The following is a 23319-nucleotide window of genomic DNA, read 5'->3' as shown; positions in this document are numbered from 1 at the left end:
AATTTGCGGTTATTGACCAACATTTCTTTTAGTTTATCAATTTTTTCACCGACTTTCGATGTCGATGGTCTGCCACTGCGTTCATCATCTTCGATTGACTCACGACCACTTCTGAACCGCTCGTGCCACTGGTAAACGACCGTTTTTTTTAGAGAATCGTTGCCGAAACACTTTTCCAACATTTCCAACGTCCGTGCGCCACTAAATCCGTTTTTTACGCAAAATTTAATACAAGTTCGTTGTTGCAAATTTAAATCCATTTCTGAAATTGTAAAAAATCGCCAACACACACAGAGATAGATGTACTCTTGGCTACGTAACTTTTGCAAATGTCAAGTTATGACACTAAGATTTAAAGGGAATATCAACAACAGATGTACCAATTTAACAAAAAAAACAGAACTCAAATCGGAACGATGGGAGCGCCACACGGTGGTTATTCCGGGAACTTTTTGATCAAGGTAGTATGTTCTATAATACCAAATAAAAATTGTTCTCCTGGTAAAAACTGTATTCGCTACTTCAGGATCATTTCATTTTGAATCAATTCTTCATTCTTCTATTCATTTTATCTGCTTTCACTCTACTGTACGAGTATCATAATTCAAGTAGTAGTAGTTTTTAGGGGAGGCGACCGACAGCTAAGGTCATTTGTGCCATAGGGGATGGACAGGAAAGGATGAAGGGTGGAGAGAAACCCGGCGTCGGCATTAGCCTACTCTTTACGAAAGGCGCCAAGGGGTCCGCAGCTTAACGTCCCATCCGACGGACGGTGTACTCACTCAATGTGTCCTTCACAAAGCACCTCAAGTAGGGATCGAGATACCTCTGAAAAATATTCAACACCGCCAGGATTTGAGCCCGGGCCCTCTGGGTGGGAAGCCAGTATGTTAGCCCCCGCACCATCTCGATCCCCATATAATTCAACAAATTATTGTTTATTGTTTTTAAAGTACCAATAGATTAATTAAAAAATCCAGCATGATTTTAACAATTTTTTCATTAACATTAACAATTTATTCATTAACATAATTTTCATTTCTACCATTTTATTCATGGTCGACTATGGAAATGATTTGCAAAATTTATTTGTTTAGTAATTATGTTGAACTTTCCAGCAGCTGTAATTTCACTTAAAGAACAGGGTAAAATATGCAATCTACACTTAAAAAAATACATTTGAGCCATTCAAATTCCTTTGCAGAAGCAACTTCGGTATTCCTCCTAAATAAGGAGAAATTTGAGCAATTTTAAACGTGCATACTAATTTGATGAAAGTACCTAAGCTATACACTTACTGTAGGCTTCTGAAATCTCTGAAAGTTTTGACTGATATGTGTGGTATTTTGATTCACAGAAATTAATTAAATCTATCACAATAAAATCACATGCAGAGAAAGGAGCTATCAGCATCAAAACCTAGGTCTGAGATCAAGAGGCAAAGTGAAATTCTTCTCTAATTTCTTACTACAACCACCTTTCAAGCCTGAATCTTATTATCTTTAAATTTTTAGGCCTTGAGTAGTTATCCCACCCTGTTCACTATGATCTTGGCATAGAGTAGGGAATTGAATATTCTGGTAATCAAAGAGCTAACCTTGTGACAGCTATGAAATTTACCCCTGGGAAGGCCACCCAATTCTGATAGAATGAAGGACATAAGTCATCTGAAAGGTCCATGCAGTGTCTGTTCCTCAACAAGGTGGCTGCATCGAACCCTAGTATGGTGGGCATTTACAGTGGGAATTTTTCGATGAAATGAGAGCAATTACATCACATTGCCTTTCTCTCTTAAATGTTAAGTCATGCTATACCAGGGTGGTCTGAAAAGTTTTCGACCCCAGAGAATTTCAGAAAAAATGTCTGGTATCTTTGTTAGGTCCGAAACTTTTCAGACCACCCTCGTACTTATAATCCCTGCCTAGCAATACTATCAACTCCCTAGAGGCCTACGTTACAATTAAGGGGGTCCCTTGTAATTCAAGAACTGAAACGGTACCCTAGGAATTATTAAAAGATCTTCTACTTGCTTTGCCTTAAACTGTAGAAGATAGGGACATTGTCTGTCACTTTTCTACCACACACAAAGAATACGATCAAGCTGCAACAGCTAAAGGGTTAATCAAAATTGAAAAACTGGTGGCATAACTTTACATTTTAATATTTTTTAATGCAGAAATCCTATTCAATATTGTTTACTTTTGGGTGTAAAATTGGAGGTTTTCTCAGTGAACAGAATGCATCTAAATTCCATTTCCTAACCCACCGCACCTACCTTATCTTTTTGAATTGGATGCTACACTCCACGAGTACTAAATTGTGATCAATGACCGCAACTGCTCCTGGGAAACTATGCAAATTGATCACCCTGTTTCTTAATCTGTACCTAACCATAATATAATCTGATACTATTCTGAGTCACCTGGCATTTTCCATGCATACCCTTGCCTTTTGTGGTGTATAAACCAAGTGTTTGTGATGGCTAAGCCCTATCTCCTGCACAATTCAATTGTTTCCGCCTCACAGTCTTTCCTCATACCTAAACCATAGTACCTCATAGTACCACCTCTTCACCATCTCTTTCTTTGCCGACCATCTCACTTCAATCCCCGATCACTATCAAATGTTACCTTGAAGGAAAACTAGCGATTATGTTCAATAACTGAGCGTATATCCTATCGACTTCTTCCTCCTTATGATTGCTTTGCAGCATGTATACTTAAACAATGACCAAGTTCATTGGTTCTGCTTTTATCCCTACTAGTAATATTCTATCCATTGCTTGCTCTATGTTGACTAAGCTTCTCCTTACCTATTAATTCAATATTATGGTACCCCTTCCTGGCTATCGTCCCCTCCACTGAATATTACTCTATAACTATCACTCCAGTAATCCCTGTTATCCTCCAATCTCACCTTGCATAGACATTAAATATCTTTATTTCCTCTGCCCACGTCTTGCTTTATATTCACTATTTTCTTGTCCTCAACATTGTCCTAACATTCATATCCTAACGAGTCCCTATTCTAAATTATTGGGTCTTCTTGTTCTACGTCTTCCTGGCTACTTCTGTGGTTTTATCTTGAAAGGGTTTCGTGAGATGATGAGCGCAGAAGTGTTGCTTCTCTTGCTGCTAGGCAAGATACATGGCAGATCGGGTTGACTCCCTTAGTTACCAGGACTCATTTTCTCTATACTGTCCATCATAAAAATCATAGGATAAATAATTGAGGTGGTTTCCAAGTGCACTCCTAAATATTGTTTTTAACATGACACCATCACTCAACGGCCCTGGTGTGGTCAGATGCCTTTGCAGCCACCTCACTGAGGAACAGATACTGCGTGGACAACCTATCGTCTGGCTCGTAATCTTTGACCTACTATCTGGCATGGGTGACCCTACCAGGAGAAATTATCATTGCTCCTGCCAGCACAGCTGTAGGCGTCTTTGGAATGCACAAGCCCTTCCACCACATCATGTTGTAGTCCATGGGAGGATAGCACTAAGTACTTAGCTTATTAGCTTGGATGAAAAATTACTCCTTGTATGCAATCTTCTCTCAGATGTTATTTATACAAGAGATAACTATGGCCGAGTTTAAACAATTTCAAATATCTAATTCAGAGATATAAAGGCCACCACTACACAGTATATTCCTTTGCTTATAGTGCATATTGGTTTTAAGCAACTTTATAATTGATTGGTTCAGTGAATTTTCCACTTATTTTCTAAAAATAAACTACTTCAATGATTAATATTATGAAACAGAGGCTACTTGCAAATTTATATTTACCAAGTAAAAAATGTAACAAAGGATCAAGTTCTTCGTGATAATCTTCATTTAAATATAGAAGGATGAACACACCTAACCCAAATTCAGTTTTTGTACTATATTGCAAAGAAAATTACTTTGAGTGGATTTTTTTTCATTGTTATCTCCTTTTAGTTCAATACCATCTTCCCAAAGTTTCCCTAATTTTTTTAAGCCATCCAAAAATTAATATTTCGGATGGTTTTCAAAACTGGCATCTAAGTTGACAATGACCTCCTTGATGGATATGAATACCAGTAGTTTACGGTTGAGCTAGTTTTTCGTGCTTGATAGTCATCAGTCAATCAGGTGACTATGCACCTATGCATTATCTTGATTGAGGAGAATGTTTTTCTTCACCACATTAAGTTTTTTCTTGATTTCTGCGCTCAATCAATACAATAACAATGCATAATACTCTCCATTTATTGTTTGTCTATTTTGCTACTAATCAATGTAGATGATTCTGTGTGCATCTCAATAAACCGTGACCATTGCCATGTCGGCTGATTTCAATGTATTCGCCTTCTTTTGAGCCAGATTGCCTAGAGAAACCACTGCTTTGACTAATCCTTTGTTACTGGAGTGTAAAAGTGGACGTACATGTATCTATGCACATTTTGTCCAGAGTTATGTAACGCAGAAATTTGTCAGGATTGCGAGTTCTCATAGTAGGAGCAGGTGTGACATGAGCTTCATCCAACTCATCTTTCATGTCTTTCTTTGTAATGCCTTTTCAATAGAAGTGTTTAATCACCACACGAAGCTCATTTTGTCCCACCTTTCTAAATAAATGAAAGTTTGTTGCTTCAACTGACTAGGAAAATGAAACCATGAGATGGATAGAGCTGAAACTTTAAAAGCAGTCTAGAGAGAGGTAAGGCTTAATTATAGCAAACCTTTTTCAATCCTACGAGTGCCATCTCTAGGATTTTCTAAGGACTTATTGAAGAACCCACATATTGTATGTGGTCAGAAGTTACTTCCTTAGTCCATATTGAAGTGACAAAACCCTGATAGTGCCCACTACTCTACCATACTCCAAATATCATTGCAATGCTTTATTTCAAATATTCCAATATTTTCCTGATATCATCACTTAATATGTCTGTCATCAACTCTCTCCTTTTTTTAATGATTACTTAGCAAACTCAATAATGATCATAATGTCTGCATGTTACTTACAATAATTAGTGAGATATTAACAATTTCTTTGAAGAATATGATACAGGAAATTTCCCAGAACCAGATGTTTTTTTATGACATTTGCAATTTGATGTGTCCTTGATAATTTTGAAGATATAGGATTCATTATTAAGGAAAATGGCTCATTGTAAAGGCTGACACCTTAAAGCAAAAAGTTTATTTGCACATGCATGTAATTTGCACATATATTGCATGCGGAGCGTCATAAATGGTACACTACTTGTCCTCTGCCTTCATCACACAATATGTTGTTTTGGACATAAGTAATACATCTAAGACTGATTCCAAATGAGTTACAGCTTTCAGAAATGAGCCATTGATATAGCAAACAACTTCAGAATTGATTGTAGATTAGAGGATTGGAGATAAACCTAATGCCGAAATTAGCTTATCCAACAATAATAGGCCCAAGTCAACACTCATAATTGCATTCAATGGATAGAATTTATTATTATTAAGAGTAGCCTACCAGTCTAGGTAGGTTTTAGATGGATCCATTACGTTAACACTGCTACAAGTCCAAATTAACACAAAATTAAATAAATACCCAGAAACCTGCATCACAATAAACCATTCTTCTTATTCAAATAATTCCTGCCTTCTTTCATTCAGTCCAATATGCTTATCCTCTTCCCACCACTATTCTGTTAGCACAACATCCCCCTCTGCATTGCAGTTTTCCACAATCCATTACCACTTAATATGCCCCACTTCCATTTTTTGTTGCATGAGCTACTCTCCTCTCCTATCATGGCTAAAACATCTGCTTTTTTCCAACCATTTCACGTTTTTTCCATCATCCTCCATGCCCTCATCTGGGATAGAATTTATTACCTTTTGCACTCCAATGACTTAAATTTTTTATAAGAGTTCAATCAATTGATGATCACCTAACTCTGAAAAACTTCCTTTATAGGCTTAAAATCTGATGTGAGCATAACTTTCAATTAAAAAATGCTATGATGTAACACTCAGCCAGAAAAGGAGCCCACAGCATCATGAATATAGACTGAGCACTTATCCTATGGCCTGATTCACAAATATAAAAGACCTAGGAGTTATTTTGACTCACAGTTAACATTCCATCAACATTATTACTATGTTCAAACTAAAGTATACAAATAGCTTGGATTTACCTTCTGATACTGTAAAAACTTCAATCATATAGAGAGAGTCATTTAAAGTTCTGTTCATCTCATTAGTTAGGTCACTCAGTGAATACTGCTCTACTGTTTGATAACCTTACTACACACTCCATATGCATATAATCGAATGTGTTCAAAGAAAAATTGTGCACAAATTGCATTCAAATTCAATTTCCACAAAGATCTTTATAGATTTCATGAATTGTTACCTCTACACTCTTTGAAATCAGATATCATGTACAAAATTACTCTTATTACTCGCCCCTAAGTCAGATTATGAGAGAGGCCAACAGTTGTGATTATATATACCTATTTTCTATCTCATCAGGATCCCTTACAAAAACTTTATTAAAAATACCCAAAGAATTTTAGAAAACTAATCATTGTTGTGTGGACATATGTACATGTTAATAAGTTGTTCTTAATCCCCATTGGGTAAATTTTCTTAACTGATGCCACAATGGTCTATTTATTGACTACTACAAACATGTATCATTTTGTAGCATCATCTTGCCTGAAAAAAATATTATATTCCTTATGTTCTGTTTCTATTTTTTCATTTGGAATATAATTTAATATTGATATTTTGTCTACATTAATTAATCTAACTAGGTACGCATGCATGCCTGTATACCATCTAAAAATGTCTTTCATGCATTGCAAATCAAGATTCTTCTAAAATTCTAAAGCATATGTTAATTCTCAATAACAAGCCTATATCTTTATGTAATTTTTACCTGTATTTATAATTTCTTATAATTGTGGAACTAATCTATGTTTTTGCCTTTCTTTTTGTATTAGGTTTATTCCCATAGATAAATAAATCTTTGAGATATTATTTCAATTACATACAGAAGTAAACATTTGTCAATGCTAGTTCATTATCAACATGCCTATAGCAAAACAGTTCATGAGTTAAAATTTTCTAACACAAGTATTTCTGAGCACTCTGTACCTTATACTTCTCCTGGGAGACCTCAATCTCAGCTATTATAGAAATACTACCAAGGAGATTTAAAATATAGTATTCAGTAACTAAAATTCTCTGCAAAATGTCAAATTTATGATGAAAATGCAGCAGCAAAAAAATGATTGCCACAATTAGGATCGAAAACAGAGCCGATGCTGCGGAAGCTAGGGATCAGAATATCCATGAGTCCATTTACCTGGTTTACTATTTTTCATTCTCTGTAAGGGCCTCCAGATATTGGGGGCCTAAATTTGACTATTACTCGAAAGAACGAACAAGTTTCAAGAACAATTGGCAGGATCTTATCACCTGGACTATACTGGAGCTTTTTGCTCATAAGCTCTGGGAAAGGAAACACTGTGGAGAGAAAGATCAGATGCACAATGCCTACCATGAAAAACATGTTGCTTCAAGATGGAAAGGTGAAATTATGCATGGTGAAAAAGAGAGATAACTGCTAGACTTTTCCAAATGCATTATCCAACAAAAAAGTGAGATCGTCATACTTTAAATGCTACAAAGATTTTTTTCTGAATTAAATTATGCTAGTTAATGATTTTTTTCTACAATCTTTTCAAGACCACTAATAGCAATCAATGTCCTGTATCCATTGAAATAGTCTTATCTATAACATTGCTAAGGATCCACAAAAGCACAACTTAGTTTTGTAATTTTCCAAAAAATAAAACCATTCATACCAATTACCATCAATGCAACATGAATAGATCAACAATAGCAACTAGTAAAATCTTACAGGGAAACAAATTGGGTGAATAATTACTCTTTCTCTACAATTAGTTCAAAGAGTAAAACTTGCTATGGTTTCTGTAGGAACGGTCATTTGGATTAGCATTAACTCACGGCAAAAATTATATTTTTTTAGATGGCCCAAAAAGTCTTTACCATCCATATGGAAAATTATATTCATAACATCCATTACCATGCATCAATAATATCTTTAAGTGAATCGCCTAAATACCCACAACTCAAAATAACTTGAGGCTTGAAAAAACACATACTTGAGGTCCCAAATAAATGCTGATAGCATCATAACATGATATTTTAAGTGCAACTCTATCAAGGATACTTTAGAATATTGAAATCAATAAAACTTTCTCAACAATTTATATTTTGATAAATTGCGATGCTTACTTTTTACCATCTTTCCCTAAACATACAAAAATCCTTTTCTGTAAACTTTCTTTAACAAAGTACCTAATTGTTGCAATAGATTTACAGGAGGTATATTAAATGAATTATAATCCAGCTATAGAAGAAAGATGCCAATAACATTTTCCCAAAAAAGTTCTGAAGAACAAAGGAACTATTAAATTAATATTTTTGTAATGTAGAGATAGAAGCTTTAAAACTTACAACCAAAATAATACTGGTCCACAGTCTTCAGCCATCCTAAATCATCATGTGTATGTGCAATAAGATGCACATTTATCATTCCAGGCACTCCTTTGGGGCATGCCTAACAAAATAAAAAGTTAAGGGACCCATTTTCAACATGAAGTATAAGCTCACAGCTATTCATCAAAAAGAGTAATCTTCAGTTCCAGAATCTATGATTAGATTAAACTGAGGTTTTTATTCTTGGAGCTTGATAATGAAATAAGGCAAGGGCAATACAGAAGGACTTCAGGATGCCATAAGACAATCAATGCATCTTTTAAGTATGGTTAATATATAGTCAAAAGATGGGTCCCTCCTATAAAAATTAACTCATTTTACACTGTCTAATTCATCGTTAACAATAAACACGGTAATCAACCTGAAGGTCAGTTTGGGAGGTGATGGCAGAGTTCACCCAATACTAAGCCCATTCGCCCGTGGAATTCACACATCAGGGTAGTAGGGCCATTTCCTTTCCATGTGCTGGTTATGGTTTCCCAGAAAGATCTCATACCCAAAAAATCAAATAGCTTGGGTGGAGCTGATGGTGATCAGAGAGGCTTTCCTGGGAAAGGAGGTTGGGTCCTCTAGACAGTAGTCTACCACAATCCCTTAATACATCATACCTTGATTTTAGGAGTCGGTAGGTAACTATATTACATCAAGAATTCTAAAACTGAAATAGATTATAAATGTAAACATAACTGCATGATTCGATTGACCAATCCATAAACCTATTGGTGCAATAGAAATTTCTGGGGTTGTTTTATGCTACCCTTAGCTCCATTCCCCACAATTATTAAGAGATTGGGAGAATCCTAACCGTTGCACAACTAATTTGGATGGTTTAATTCTTTGGTGATATGACAAGACAGCCGAATGCATATTACAAGAAATTTTTGATATGTTATATTCAATTTTAAAATATTTAAAATTTGAAAAACCCTTTTCATAAACATCGATGGACCTTAAATGTCATTGAAACTTCTCAAACCCTGTGTAACACACCTTGAGTTTCATGCTTTTTGAGGTAATTAAATTGCAGGTAATTGAATCAGCCTCTCACCTCGTAGCCACATACTTCTTCTGATTTATGTGACACAGAAGGTAGTGCAATGACATTCCCCAGGCAAATAAAACACACGTAAATCCAGGGACTTCTTTCAAACATTTTATTCTGCCGCGACAACACGGATATCCCTCAAGAACGACGATCTCAGAAAAATTCTACCTTGCACCATGGAAGGATACCGACAGAGGAAAAGGTGTTCACTTATAGCGTCGCTGTCAAATTTTATCGCAAATAATGATCATTTTTGTTCGTCAACTACCGATCCCATTCGTTGAAGGCTGGTCTTCAACGTCAAGAAAGAAAAGGAACTCAGGTGGAAGTCATTAAATTCATCACAAGAACCAGTCACAAACCAAAGGGAAACGAAACAAGTTATTCGCCAGGCGATAACCTTCCTTTCCTAATCACGCTGGGAGAGAAATTTGGACGCCTGAAAGCGCACTGCGAAACGATCCCCAGGTGTTCCAAGTCGCGATGTCAGTTGTTTTGTTCTTGGAAAATATGTATAATCAAACCGAAGATTATAATTTGTGTATATTCAACTGCTAAGTAAGAGGAGGAAAACAATATTCCGAGAAAATTGGAGGTTAAAGTTAGCTTAACACAATATGAAATTAATACATCAGGGAACACTACTTCACCGTGTTACTTACAAGGACGAACGCAATTGAAAGTAACGTATTTTCCATAAAAAATTGAAGACTCCAGTATTGAAATAAAATACATGTTAATATATGCTGCCAAAAATTATGTGTATCAACGATACAAAGTTATTGAGTGAATCGTATCGATAAAATGGAATCGTGCAGTGTAGTTTTTACGATATTTTTGAAGAACCAATACCGCCAATTTTATTCACCGGCTTTTACGCAACAGTTTTAGTCACATTTTATTCAACATAATTGCGTTTAACGCCATATTAATCCCAAATATAATACTTATAATACGGCAGCTGAAGACTACCGATATAATGTAACTGCCGTCATATTTATACCAAATAAGGTAGTCGACCCCGACAAGCTAGCGCGGTATAACTTCGCCCGAAACTCGTTCTCATTTTCTTTGGGCGGTAAATCTCATTTTAGGCGGTATCACACCGCTGGCAGAGATGCCAGTAAGCAGTTCGTTATATCCCCCATTATTTATTAAAACAGGGTTACATGACATAGCTAATACTCCGCTTGACAGTAGAAGAATATTCAACCAATATTCGCATGCAGGCTGTATATACATGTAAGTTTTATATTCAAATTATGGTGGCCGTAGTCCTCATAGAGACTAAGAGCCGAAGAGACTAAGACCGAATGGTATCTATACTATGAGGAATACCCCCACAGGTTTGAAAATAATAACCATACGTATAGCATCACAAGAATGTATTAATTTTACTCCAAATCGCGGATGATTACATGGTATCAAAATTGTTCATAGACTAGACATTTTACTTTGAACAATGTCCGAGAGGTACGGGTCCTCCAACAGTTGCTGTCAATTTATGATTTATTCTGCTGCCGGCTAATCGAAATGGCCCCCTTCATCGTAAATTGCCGGGCCGTAATCACCTGTTCCACAATTATTATAATGCGTCCGCCGCATACGGCAGGACCTGTCACAAAAATAATTTTCCAATGATTAGCTGGTCGGGTCATAATTACATGGCAGCTCATTCATAATCGTTATCAATCGCTATGACGCCAATTCCCTTGCCTCTCCTTACAACACAAAACCTGATCTCTTTCTCGAGTTTCTCTCTACTCCTCCCCCTTTTCCATCCTTCAAAAACGACCTCAGCTATCGATTTTCTCCTTTAAAACTACTTCTACTCCTGATTTAATTCTATGCTCCTATTTATTAGTAACCTTATTACAGCTATGACATGCGTGCCTCTCCCACATTCAAACATAAATTAATCATCCCCTACATAATTATTTGCCCTACTCTCACCACTACATCCTCTCATTGATGATCCTGACAACCACTTTAGCTGATTGTGAAATGAAACTCATCGCTCTGCTGTCCTCACATATGGCTGCCTTTCCCATTTTTGGAATAGGAACTAACACTGATCTGATGAAGTCTTCCAGCCAAATTCCTCCCTCATAAATTCTACTAATAAGTGCATAGATACTCTTCCACCAACCTTTTCTTAAGCCTTTAAGTAGTTTTATTGGAATTTTATCCAATCCACATGGCTTTATTTGATTTTATTTCCCTTCCTATTTTGGTATCAAGAAGCATGGACCTAAGGTATCCTCATCTACGTATTACTCCCCTTATGTGTCTAAGCTTGTAAGTTTTCATTCTTTACCATATACCACCTATAGATTTCTTCCATCTATCTTGAATCTATGATTGTTTGCAAAAATTTTCCCTTTTTACTTACGGTTAGTTATTTCATCTTCCTGCAAAATTTCCTTATCCTCATGCTGCATCTTCCATCATGTTTCTTTTGCTCTATTTGTAAACCATCTCAGTTGCTATTTAACTCTTTATAATTCCTTCTACCTCATTCCTTATTTTCATGGGGATCGAGATGATATAGTGGTTATCATACTGACGTCTGACCCAGGGTTTGAATCCCAGTGGTATAGAATATTTTTCAGTGGTATCTCAATCCCTCCTTGAGGTGCTCTGTGGAGGGCACTTCGAGTGAGTTGCCATCCTTCAGATGGGACGTTTGTTAAGCTGCGGGCCACATGGAGCCTTTCATTAAGGGTAGGCTAATGCCGATGCCAGGTTTCTCTCCACCCCTAATGGCACAAATGACCTTAGCTGTCGGCCGCCTCCCCTAAACACTACTACTTATTTTCATCCCCCCAGTTCCTTCTCTCTTCTATATTTATAATCATCTCTTCCATAATCCATGTTTTCTTGACCCTTTTCCCATTGACAAGTTCTTATAGTTTCTATTGCGGCTTTCAAAATCCCTATTCTTATTTGTTCCCACTTTTTCCCCTCGAGTACTCAGCTCCCTGTCCTGACTCATACTAACACTCTAAAGCCAGCTCATATTCCTTTCTGGTTATTCCAGTTAATGGCTCCAAAATCCATTTCCTAAACTGTGTTCCATTTTATCTTCTTGAATCAGGCAATACACATCTACTCTGTGCCTTATCATAATATAATATAGAACTGATATATTCCTGAATACCCGTGCATTTTCCAGGTGTACCTATGTCTTTTTTGGTCTTTAAACCCTGTATTTATTATGTTTGAGCCATATCTAGCAGAATTCTATCGCTTTCTCCCCTGAGTCATGTCTTGTTCCTAAACCAGTCCTCAACCTCTCTACCATCTCTTCATTTGTCTACGATCATGTTCCAATCAAAGTGTAACATTACTACATAAAGTTCATTCAGGAGAACCTACAAAATATATTTAAAAATCGGTACTGTTCCTAAACAAATACTTGAGAAAGGGAATATATATGGAATGATAATGTCACAATAGATATGTCACATTGCACTAATTTAATTTGCATTATCATTCTCTAAAAGAAATCAATAACAAACAGCATAGAAGTCACTTAATAGTTTCAAGATCCCCATCTATGACAAAATGCACATTTTTGGAAGCTACAGCATGACTAGAAGAAAAACTGAAATTTCCCTGGCCTCGTCATGAAAATTTAACTTCGTTTGAACAGTTATACAATGTAAAATGTTTTTCTATGATAAAAATTGAAAGTAGCAAATAGTCCACTCAGATTTTAACTTTTAAAATGTTTATTATTACTCAAATACATATGCAATTATAGAACACCCTCTCCTATTCCTATTTTAATGTTAAATAATTTATACAAACATTTAGAAAAGCTTCACACTTATTCATTCTACTTTATAAATTTTCTTCCGTCAAAATTTGGACAATGTCACCTTTTTCAGTTAAATAACCATAGAGGGATACTTCTCACGCTTACTACATTTTTGAAACTTGTGCATTATTCTGATTCCAATAACCACAAATCGGTTTCCTTCAGAGATGTTTTTTCATCTTATTTTATCACTAAGCCTCTCATTGTTTACTCATGCGGAGATGTTCGTTAATTTTATTTCCGTTAATTAAACCCTATAATGCTTATGTATTTCCAATAAAATTATGCATATTTATTTTTCTCTTCATTCATTAAGTGCGCAGATTTAGTCCTATTTCCATTGAAAATAACCTAAATAAAACCTCTACACTTTTCACAAGAACCTCCCAAATTTAAAACCCACAGGTGAAAATTCAATGTTTTGTGATCCTAATTTTTTAACTGCTTATTACTACAATCTTGAAACATCTTTTGGCAAAATAATTACTTGGAAGGCATTTCATTTTTTTATACTTTCCATGAAAACTTTTCACAGTAATGTAGTCTTGCAATCAAACAAAAAACAAACATTTTGTTATTCCAGTATTTTATTTTGATTTTTACATCCTCAGGTAACAACTCTTGCCCACATCTATGTACATGGGGCAGGGAGATGGGTGGAGGTGAGTCAGTACATGTTGGAGTGAAGAGTAGAATGCAAGACCCAGTTGCATCAAACTAATTTTCCTGCCCTCACTCATCAATTTTCCCACCGACTTCTGGCACTCCTTCCTTTTTATCCCAGTTAATGCTTCTTCATTCTATAATCTCATGTCTTCCATTTTATACTCTTGAATCTATGCAATGTGATACCTCATTAGTACTAAATTATGACCTGTATCTGCATCTACTCCTAGAAAACTGCTGACTGCTATACCTGAATCCATGCCTAACCTATTATAGTTTAACAGATATCGTACACCTGAATACCTAGGAATTTCCATATATACCTCCATTACTTGTGGTATTTACAAGTGTTTTCGCCAAAACCAATTCTTTGCCAGCTCGTCAAAAGTGTTAGTCAACCAATCCATAATGAGAAAAAATTTCTGAACTCAATATTTCTGACAACACATACACTAACGCAGCAGAAGAAATCAAACTCTCTAATGACAACAAAATGGTCTGTAGGGTGAGATGGAATGATTATACCAATTATTAAACCAGCAGTCAAAATTATCTCTTAACCCCTCTTATGTTAATATTAACCTGTCACTATTTAAAGCTATCTTATAATCAATAGTTAATAATTTAAGCCACTTATATCTTTCTCTCAGCATGGTTTCGTAAAGAGAGAGATAAGCTTTGCTACAGCCTATGAAATTATTAAAGAAATAATTTGGGAGGTTTTATGGACACAGATATTACAGGGATTTTTTCAATTATCTTAAGCACTTGATACTTAAAATCATAACATTCTCTACTCCAAGTTAATTAGTATTAGAATTAATTGTATAAATTTATCTTGGATCAGGTCACACCTTACCAACCTTTAACAAATGATTCACATAAAACACAAGAATAAGTCTAATGCCAGCATTTTTATGTTTAGTGCACTTGAAACAACACTCCAAGGATACTCCAAGACTCAATACCTATATGTTGAGGATTCTTAGGAGAAAATTTTGTCGATGTGAACACGTCTGCTCACTACAAAATAAAAACCATCCAACTGGTGTAGGTCAGACAACTAACTATTGATTGCAATTCAAAAATGTTTTCTACAATTCTATAAAAGTCAAGCAACCCATTCTAAGTCCTCTTCTTAGAGCAGATTTTCATAAATTAATTCATCAGACCAGCTTCATAAAATGTTCAGGATGACCTCTTAAGTGACTTGTTATTCTCTTTTCAAAGAAATAATCTAAAAAATGGCCACTGGGACTTGCAGAATATTTTAAGATATTCAAGACTTTGATTAACAAAAATGGAGTTTCCAAAGAGTATGCGATGTCCTTGGTAAGTTGAGCTTTATCCCTTAATTTGTAAGCCAATAACACATCAAAAGAGCTGCTGAAGCACACAATTAAGATGCCAATAAGACATCCATGTATAGCTCTTGGTATCAGAAAGTTAAACATGCCTTAACTTTTTTTTGCAAAGAGGAATTCACCACTGATCCTCATTTTACAAAATGGCAATTACCATTAATTTTACAATAAAAATCATGTTAATCGAATATATACTGCTGACGTTTAACAGCATTATTTTTGTCGGAGATATACAGAAAAATGTTCACTGTTATTTTCCGAAGTACATAACAGAAAAGGAAAAATGTTACAACAGTAAAAAATAACAATAACTCAACATTATGATCAAAATTCTTATTTTTGCATCAAAAAAAGGAGGAATTACAAGTGTTAATGCTTGATTGTTAATATATAGCACCAGCAGGTTTAATTTAGGGTGGGACAAGGAAGATTCGTAAATATTTCCTTTCACCACTCACTGTTTCACATGACTACCATTTCTTTACATAGTGCATATTTTTGGTAGTTAAAGAATTGCTGGATTAACAAAATAAATCATGATATGACTTTAATTCTTGCAGCACCAAAGAACTGTGGTGGCACGTCAACACCCATGGACATGAGATGTAGTGACCAACAACATAAACTTACTGCTCTGAAAGTGTCATCTGCTCCACACACACAGAAGGCAATGAAATTGAAAAATAATTCCTTGACATATTTTAAAGTTAAACTACACAATTCCAAATTTTCAATCCATAATGTCAGTCAGTGTGAGTTAGGTGTCAGTTAATACTCATGTCTTCACTCACTTTCCTGAGGACTAGGAGTCAACTAATTTATCAACTAACTTTTAAGTCTTGTACATGTAAAAGAGATACAGACACGTGACATAGCAATTTCCCTCATTCATGGAAGAACTCATTAAATTAGGTGGATTTTTGTAATGTTGAACGACATTATTTGAGGTTCATTGAAAGTAATGAGATCTGGGACTCACTTCAATGGAAAAAGTTCTTTACTTAAGGCCAGAAATTCTATTTTATCATATCCCTTAAGACCATACATTGAAACAACCCTTGAACATTATTCTTTCTTTTACATATCTTCATCCATGATCATTAGATTTCTTCAGTCAGGACTTTATAACCGACCTAAAAGAATATGAATAATTGTGAAAAATAGGAGAATGATTATTCAACGACATTCGAACTGATAAAGGTAAGAAAACTGCTACATCTGACTCATAGATGTGGATCTCAAAAGGTGGTCACAAAGAAAATATGGGATTTACAACAAAATATCATAGAAAGGGATATGGGTGAAAAATAAGAATACAAAGGAATAGATAACTGCAATCAAGGGAGTTTGACCTCAAGTTTGAGTTAAAATGCTAATAATTTATTGTTCTTTTACAGTTTTTATAAGTTTAAATGGATATGTTACAAAAGATTTCACGAAAAAATTTAGATTTAAAAACTTAGAAAAGCATGAAATGAATTAGACAGGGCAAACTCACCTTTACCATTACATTCATAAATAACCAACAAACAAAATTTGGGACATTCAACAACATTCTGAAACATAATGCATTAACTTGATTCTGGTATAGATGCCATTTCTTGTCGTTGTTGCACCATTTCCCTCAAATTATTTTTGCTGTCTTTCAAGCTCCTATCTAAGAATGTCTTGCTTCCCTGTGTATAAACCACATAATTATTAGCTACCATATTTAAATTAAATTCAGGTTCACAAGTTTTATAAATTAATGAATATATTTATAACTTTATTAAATGCTTACCTCAAGAGTTTTTATTTTCTCTTCGCATGTTTTCATTCTATTCTGAAGAATTTCTTTTACCTCTGGAATTTCAGTGAGCAGAAACATCCTTCCAACACTTAAATATGTGTTTGTTTCCCCTGGAAGAGCCTGAAGGGAAAATATTTTTAAAATTCAGAATTAATGATACTTAAAAAGTACACACAGGAGATATTGGCAAAGAATGGGAGGCCAAAGACTTTGATGCAGGGGAGGCTGGGGAAACGGTTGAGTATGAAAAGGTATCCCACAGTATGAAGGAATTTAGGAAGCAAATAGATCCAAAAATAGTTTCTTATAATGCAGGCTCATGAGTGCTTGCTGTAGTATAGAGAGACTTATGTTCAAGTTTGCCAGTTCTAAGTCTCTGGGTCCACCAATTTCTGCTATAAGGAAACAGATGATCATGCAATTAGTAATGTTAGCAAAAATTAACAATAATCATACTTAACTTAACTAGAAGGCTTTTTACATTCTAGCTTAAACAATAGTTTGCAATTCACCAATGCACGCTGTTTACAAGAACTTTCTACGCTTAGAACTTAAGATGAATCTTACTACTTACTCTTCAAGTTTTCAGTCTTTGGATCAGGAAATTTGTAATTCAATGTGTAAAATCATAAACCAGTAAAACGTTCATCATCAAATAATTGCAATTAAATTCTTCATTTCATTTGAGAGGCAGAGAAGGAAAACCAGTCAATACCGATCAATGGGATTTTGAGTAAATTAAAAAAACTGGAAAAGTTGTTCCATCCAGACTGGGACATTACTCCACAGGCCCCGGGGGCAGGCCCCTCCACAGGCCCAGGAGGTAACGTCCCTGTCTGCCAACCCAAGGGTCGCGGGTTCAATTCCCGCCAGGATGGGTTTTCCTCAACCTAGGGCTGGGGTGTTCGTACTCATGTCCATTGTCATCACTACTAACAGTCCGACGTAAAAGGCCAAAAAGGGCTGTTTTCAGACTAAGAACAAATAAATAAATAAATTTGACTGTTACCCACTGTATTCTTAATTTTACCACTTAAGAAAATTAATGCTACCATGGAAAGTAAAAATTTTGTTTTCTCCTAAGTTTGAAAATGTAAAAGCTTTCATAAAATGAACAATTTTAACAGGCAAGTTAAAATTATATGCATTACTTAAACTTTTAATTTGAAAACTCTCTCACTTCCTATATTCCCACTTTCCAGTATGAGTGCCCTCTCTAATTACATGGTGTGATTTTACAACTGAATAAATCAAAGACATTCCTAATTGTGTGTTCACTGCAATGAAGATGATCATATTTTCCACTGAAAGATTTGCCACAGCTTTATTTTTTCAGCTTAAAACTGGTATTGACTATTAAAAAATATTCACATAAGTTACTATTTCATTGGTGATTTTCTCATTCTGAGTAAAGAAAATCTTATTAGCTTTTTCCTCTAATTAAGAATTAAAATCTAAGACAAGTGGACAAATGCCCCAGGTTTACTATCTCAATTGTAAAACTGGCAAACTATCAATGAAAGGGCTTGATTCTTTGGGTACAAGGGTGAACTCTTCAATCAAACATGGCACGCTTTAACTATACGTCCACTGCCTATGAAAAAGGGAAGACTCATTATGTTACAGCAAGTTACTACATAATTATAACATTTAGTATAAGTTACTAAAATAATTTGAAAATTAAAAAATGGGGAAGCAATTTCTTTGAAGGAAATAAACTGAAAAAATGAAGGTGGGGAAGTAAGAATTCTAAATCTCCCATTCATTATTATATGCTTCATCACATGACATACCTGCTTTAGAATTGGAATCTAACAACAAAATCCATAAAAAAACTACATGTAACAGAAAAAATAAACTTGACTGTTATTGGTGAAGGACCCACATTAACAGGATGCAGAAAATTAGCTTTTTCTTAACAATGCTCCAAACTGGGTGGGTACTAATTATATGGAATACTATTTCTGACTTCCCAATTCTCATCAGGCACATTTCTTCCTCATTCCAGATTTTCGAATCAGATAAGAATACTTTGCGGATCATCTCTCGTCACTATATTTGCCAACAGTATCACACAAGATTGCCAGCAGTTGTTTTGTATTTTGTCACAACTTACATGCACAATGACCTATGGAAAAACAATATTCATCTTAAAGATAAAAGGTACATTCCAGTTGTAAGGAATTCCGAATTCTCCTTATCATATTTCCAATCTCCATAAAAAACTCCACTTTTCAAAACAATTATCCCTTCACCTCATTCAATACCAATTCTTTTCAGGTATTGAATAATTCCTGGTAATCCCAACTGAGTGGCCGCTCTACTATATATCGTAAAAATATTGCAACGGGTAACTAATTGGGTTACAAAATTATTAAATCGATCAAATATAATGCAAATGAGGAGAACAGAGGGAATACCAGTCAAACTCAATCAAAGAGATTTTGAGTACACTTGAAAATCGACTGTCATCCAATATATTCTCAATGGAAAACAAAAATAAAACGTTCACTCTAACTCTTGGTTAGAGAAAAATTTCTCTGCAATTCCAGCTGGTATTGGAAAATATGCAAGTCCTTTAAATTTGGAGATGATTAAAGCTTTGAATAGCCAGTCAGACATTGAAACCTGAGGTAAACAATGTTGGAGTGCATAATCTAGAGCAGGTAAAACTGATCTCTTTGCGAAGCATTTTAAACAAACACATTACAATTAACAAGGATATTAAGAGAATACCTTAATTAGGGACAGATGCATTTGAAGAGAGGAGGGAATTGATGGGAAAGAAAGAAAAAAATTAGTGAAAACGTTAATATGAAGCATAGTATTGTATAGCTCACAAGACTAGTCACTGAAGTTAGGGGATAACATAAGTTGTTGCTTTTGAGATGCTAGTATGGGGAAGAATGGAAAATAAATAATTATCAGGCATGTTTGAGAGAGAGATAATGTTATTGGGAGGAATTAGAAGTGAGGAAAATTGGATCCATAGCATACTGAGTAGCTATGGAGTGTTGAAGATTCCATTTCCATCAAAATTAAATCAAAAATGTTTCCCTGGCTTCTAAGGGATCACTTTTACCTCTACCCAGTGATCACCCCACATACCACATTATTCAATTGACTCGAGCTCTATATCTTAGAATTTGAGTAATTTCACTGTATTATTACAGTACACAAGTGATTATTTTTTGTGTTTTGCCACATTATTCAGAAGGGTTTTCCTCTACATACAGTACTGCAAATAGGAACAATGAGGGAAAAGAGCACCATCACCAAATGAAATCAATATGGGTTAATTGTTACCATCCTTTTTCTTTAGGGACAGAATTCTTTCTCAACTACACACTCTAATTCCCTTCTCCATTTTCATTCGAAACCATATTATTTAAGCGTTACATACTACTACGATTTATTCATTGTTCTTTTAAGACTTTTTATGATGTTCATTACAGGACGACAATTCCAGTGTACAGATGATTCGGCATGGCCGTGATTGGAACCTCGATGTTCTGTCGAGAGCTTTCGTCAGTTAAGCTACCGAGGTTGCCCTCTTACACTCCGAAATTTTGGGGCTTTAAAAGAACAAGATAAGACGTATTTGCGCCGCAGTCCACGAGGTTTAATCCAACTTTCAAGGCACTAGGTTTTACCATAGATAAATTCAAAGAAAAAGGGAGATACCGCACCATTAACTATTTTTAAAGTAATAATCCGCTAATGCACATTACAATCATTCGTCTTGACCGGGATTCAAACCACATCTCCCAAAGGTCGAGTGCTTTGATCAGTAAAGCAACAATCTTACACCCTGAAATTTGTGCGGCTTATAAGAATTTTTTTTGTATTCAATACAGAATTACTTTTTCCTCTTTTTCAATCCTTGCTGAAATATCCGAAAGATTCATTATAATATTCAATACCCCCATTCCGAATTTTATTTTCAATACTATGACTACTATCCATTGACTCAGGTCTTTCCTCTGAAATAGATTACCTTAAAATTATTGCAATAATTTCTCCATCTTATTTGTTACAATCCTAGCATGAATATGCGCCAGTTTATTCCCCTTCTTTCCCAACTCCACGTCGTCAAAACTATTTCAGAAAACCAGTTCTTGTTGTATTGTAGCAGTCCTATACTATATTTAAAGCTTCTACTGAATTTGAATTTTCTTCTTGTCCGAATTTGTTCAACGAACTCTTTGAAGGTTTTATCATCCCTCACTAACTCAAAAGTGATTTTCCATGCTTTTGGCCGCTAGATGATTATTCTAATTACATACTTAAAAAACAACCCAGAAAGAAACATTATCTGCTAATTGATTTTAATTATCTGAATATGGGTCACGTAAATTAGAAATGATTGATCTTCGGCAATTTCTCCGCCGCAGAATTTACTACTTTAACCCAGGAATTACTAACTTCTACCCAGGTTTACGATAACGCCACAACAGCTGACATTTACTACATTAGGATAAATGTAACTCTTTAAGCAAAACCAAAATTTTGAAAACAATGGCTTTCAAGCAGCTTCAAATTTCACAAGCATGGAAGGAATGAGGATTGGTTTGGAAAGAAGTCAGGTGGCTTCTACTTAAAAACCTTTCTTAAGTTACACCAAACACAAAAATGACCAAACCATTTCAAAATATTTTACGTACATTAAAGAATTTTCTATTTAAAACTTTGCAAGGGTGTTAAATCTACGAGTTTTAACACCCTTGCAAAACCACGAGTCACTTGACACGGTCACATTCCTAACAATGAAATCAAAACCAAATGAATGCTAGAGTTTCAATAATTACCGTAACTTCTTTGTCCGTCAATTGAGAGTGATGAATTGCTCTTTTTAACGAATCTATCTGAACATCCGCTAGCTTTATTTTCTGACTAGTTTCTTGCATTTTTTGCTGGAGGTCTGTAAATGCCTAAAATGGAATATGACATTGTCACATGTATGAGTCACGACATGGTCACAACGTAACCAATTAATCAAATAACTTTGCACAAAAAAAGGGCAAGACCAACACAGAGGAAGAAATTAATAAATATGTTGGTTTACCTTCTTCAACTCTAGGTCCACTGCCTGCTTCGCCATTTTCGTAGGACTTTAACTGCAGATCTCGACGCCCTGACGGTCACTCAGAAATAAAGCAATAACGAACAGCGAATACAGTAACGCCTTGCACATTATTACCAGCTTAGTTTAATCGCCCATCAGAAGTGCAATCTTTGAAATTATATTCTTAGACCTTCAAATGTTGGTTGAGACATAGGGAACTTAAAGTTATTCCTCGCAATAAAGTGAAACAAACTTGTGGCGCCTGTCACAATACCAATGAGTAGGGGCGATTCCAATAAAGTGCGTAGACGTGAAGAGAAAAGGGCATGATTATTTATCGTTAAACTCGCTTTCAGGGTATTTCATTTCGAAGTGATTCTTACTATTCTTCCCTGCGAAGGTATCTACTATATCATTGAACGCATAACCATACCCTCTTTCAATGTCATATGAATTATGGTGTCATTCTCTACGTCAAACTAAACTGGCTACAAGAAAGGAGAGATATTTGCTCTCTTACTCCACACGACCCATGCAATCCTTTATATTAGATATGGATTCATGACTGTATTTTGTTCATCTTTCATGCACTAATTCATGCGAAGTTAATCTAGAAATTAACCAATTAAGATCTCACATCTGTGTCTACACCATTGGAGCTAAAGTGAATTGGAATATTACTTATTGTAGGCTGCCCTCAACCTACAACTAAATTCATTATGTGAAAATTCGATTGTATAACTGTCAACCACTCGATTGGCGGATTCCTTTGCGACAATATCACATTTAAGAATTTATGTTTAGAGATAGAGTATTACCTATATTTGTGAGTTAATGTGGTTGTATGATTTATTTAATTAAATGGTATATTTTTATCATAATGGTTAATTTTAAATGACTGGTGTAACACTACTCTAATCCAGAATTGTCCTGTTCCACGTCTAATGAGCTAGCAATAAGGTTTCCCTTTCATATCCCTGACCTCAAGGCGCTGTTTACATTATTGCTGCTTTCTAG

The 23319-nt window shown here is 35.2% G+C and overlaps 2 protein-coding genes across 2 annotated transcripts in view; both read right to left on the bottom strand.

The window, feature by feature from the left end:
- Positions 1-10036, bottom strand: part of LOC139687149 (lysosomal alpha-mannosidase-like) — a 54923-nt gene extending 44887 nt beyond the window's left edge. Inside the window, exons 1-2 of the mRNA XM_071584282.1 lie at positions 9599-10036; positions 8509-8611 (exon numbers count right to left, since the gene is read on the bottom strand). Of these exons, the coding sequence (XP_071440383.1) occupies positions 8509-8611; positions 9599-9703 (208 nt within the window). The 5' untranslated portion in view covers positions 9704-10036. The remainder of the gene's footprint in view (positions 1-8508; positions 8612-9598) is intronic.
- Positions 10037-14001: 3965 nt separating this feature from the next.
- On the bottom strand, positions 14002-22560 carry Pfdn1 (prefoldin 1). Its single transcript, XM_071584225.1, has 4 exons — positions 22303-22560; positions 22046-22168; positions 17229-17357; positions 14002-17124 (listed from the first exon to the last, which is right to left on the bottom strand). Exons 1-4 carry the CDS (start codon positions 22336-22338, stop codon positions 17020-17022), a joined length of 393 nt encoding a protein of 130 aa, XP_071440326.1. The 5' UTR covers positions 22339-22560; the 3' UTR covers positions 14002-17019.
- Between the last annotated feature and the right edge of the window lie 759 nt (positions 22561-23319).

This window comes from Hetaerina americana, unplaced genomic scaffold, assembly GCF_022747635.1.
Source record: "Hetaerina americana unplaced genomic scaffold, ioHetAmer1.1.p SCAF_17, whole genome shotgun sequence".
In the NCBI taxonomy this organism is placed as follows: domain Eukaryota; kingdom Metazoa; phylum Arthropoda; class Insecta; order Odonata; family Calopterygidae; genus Hetaerina; species Hetaerina americana.
This window is presented reverse-complemented; position numbering and strand designations above follow the sequence as displayed.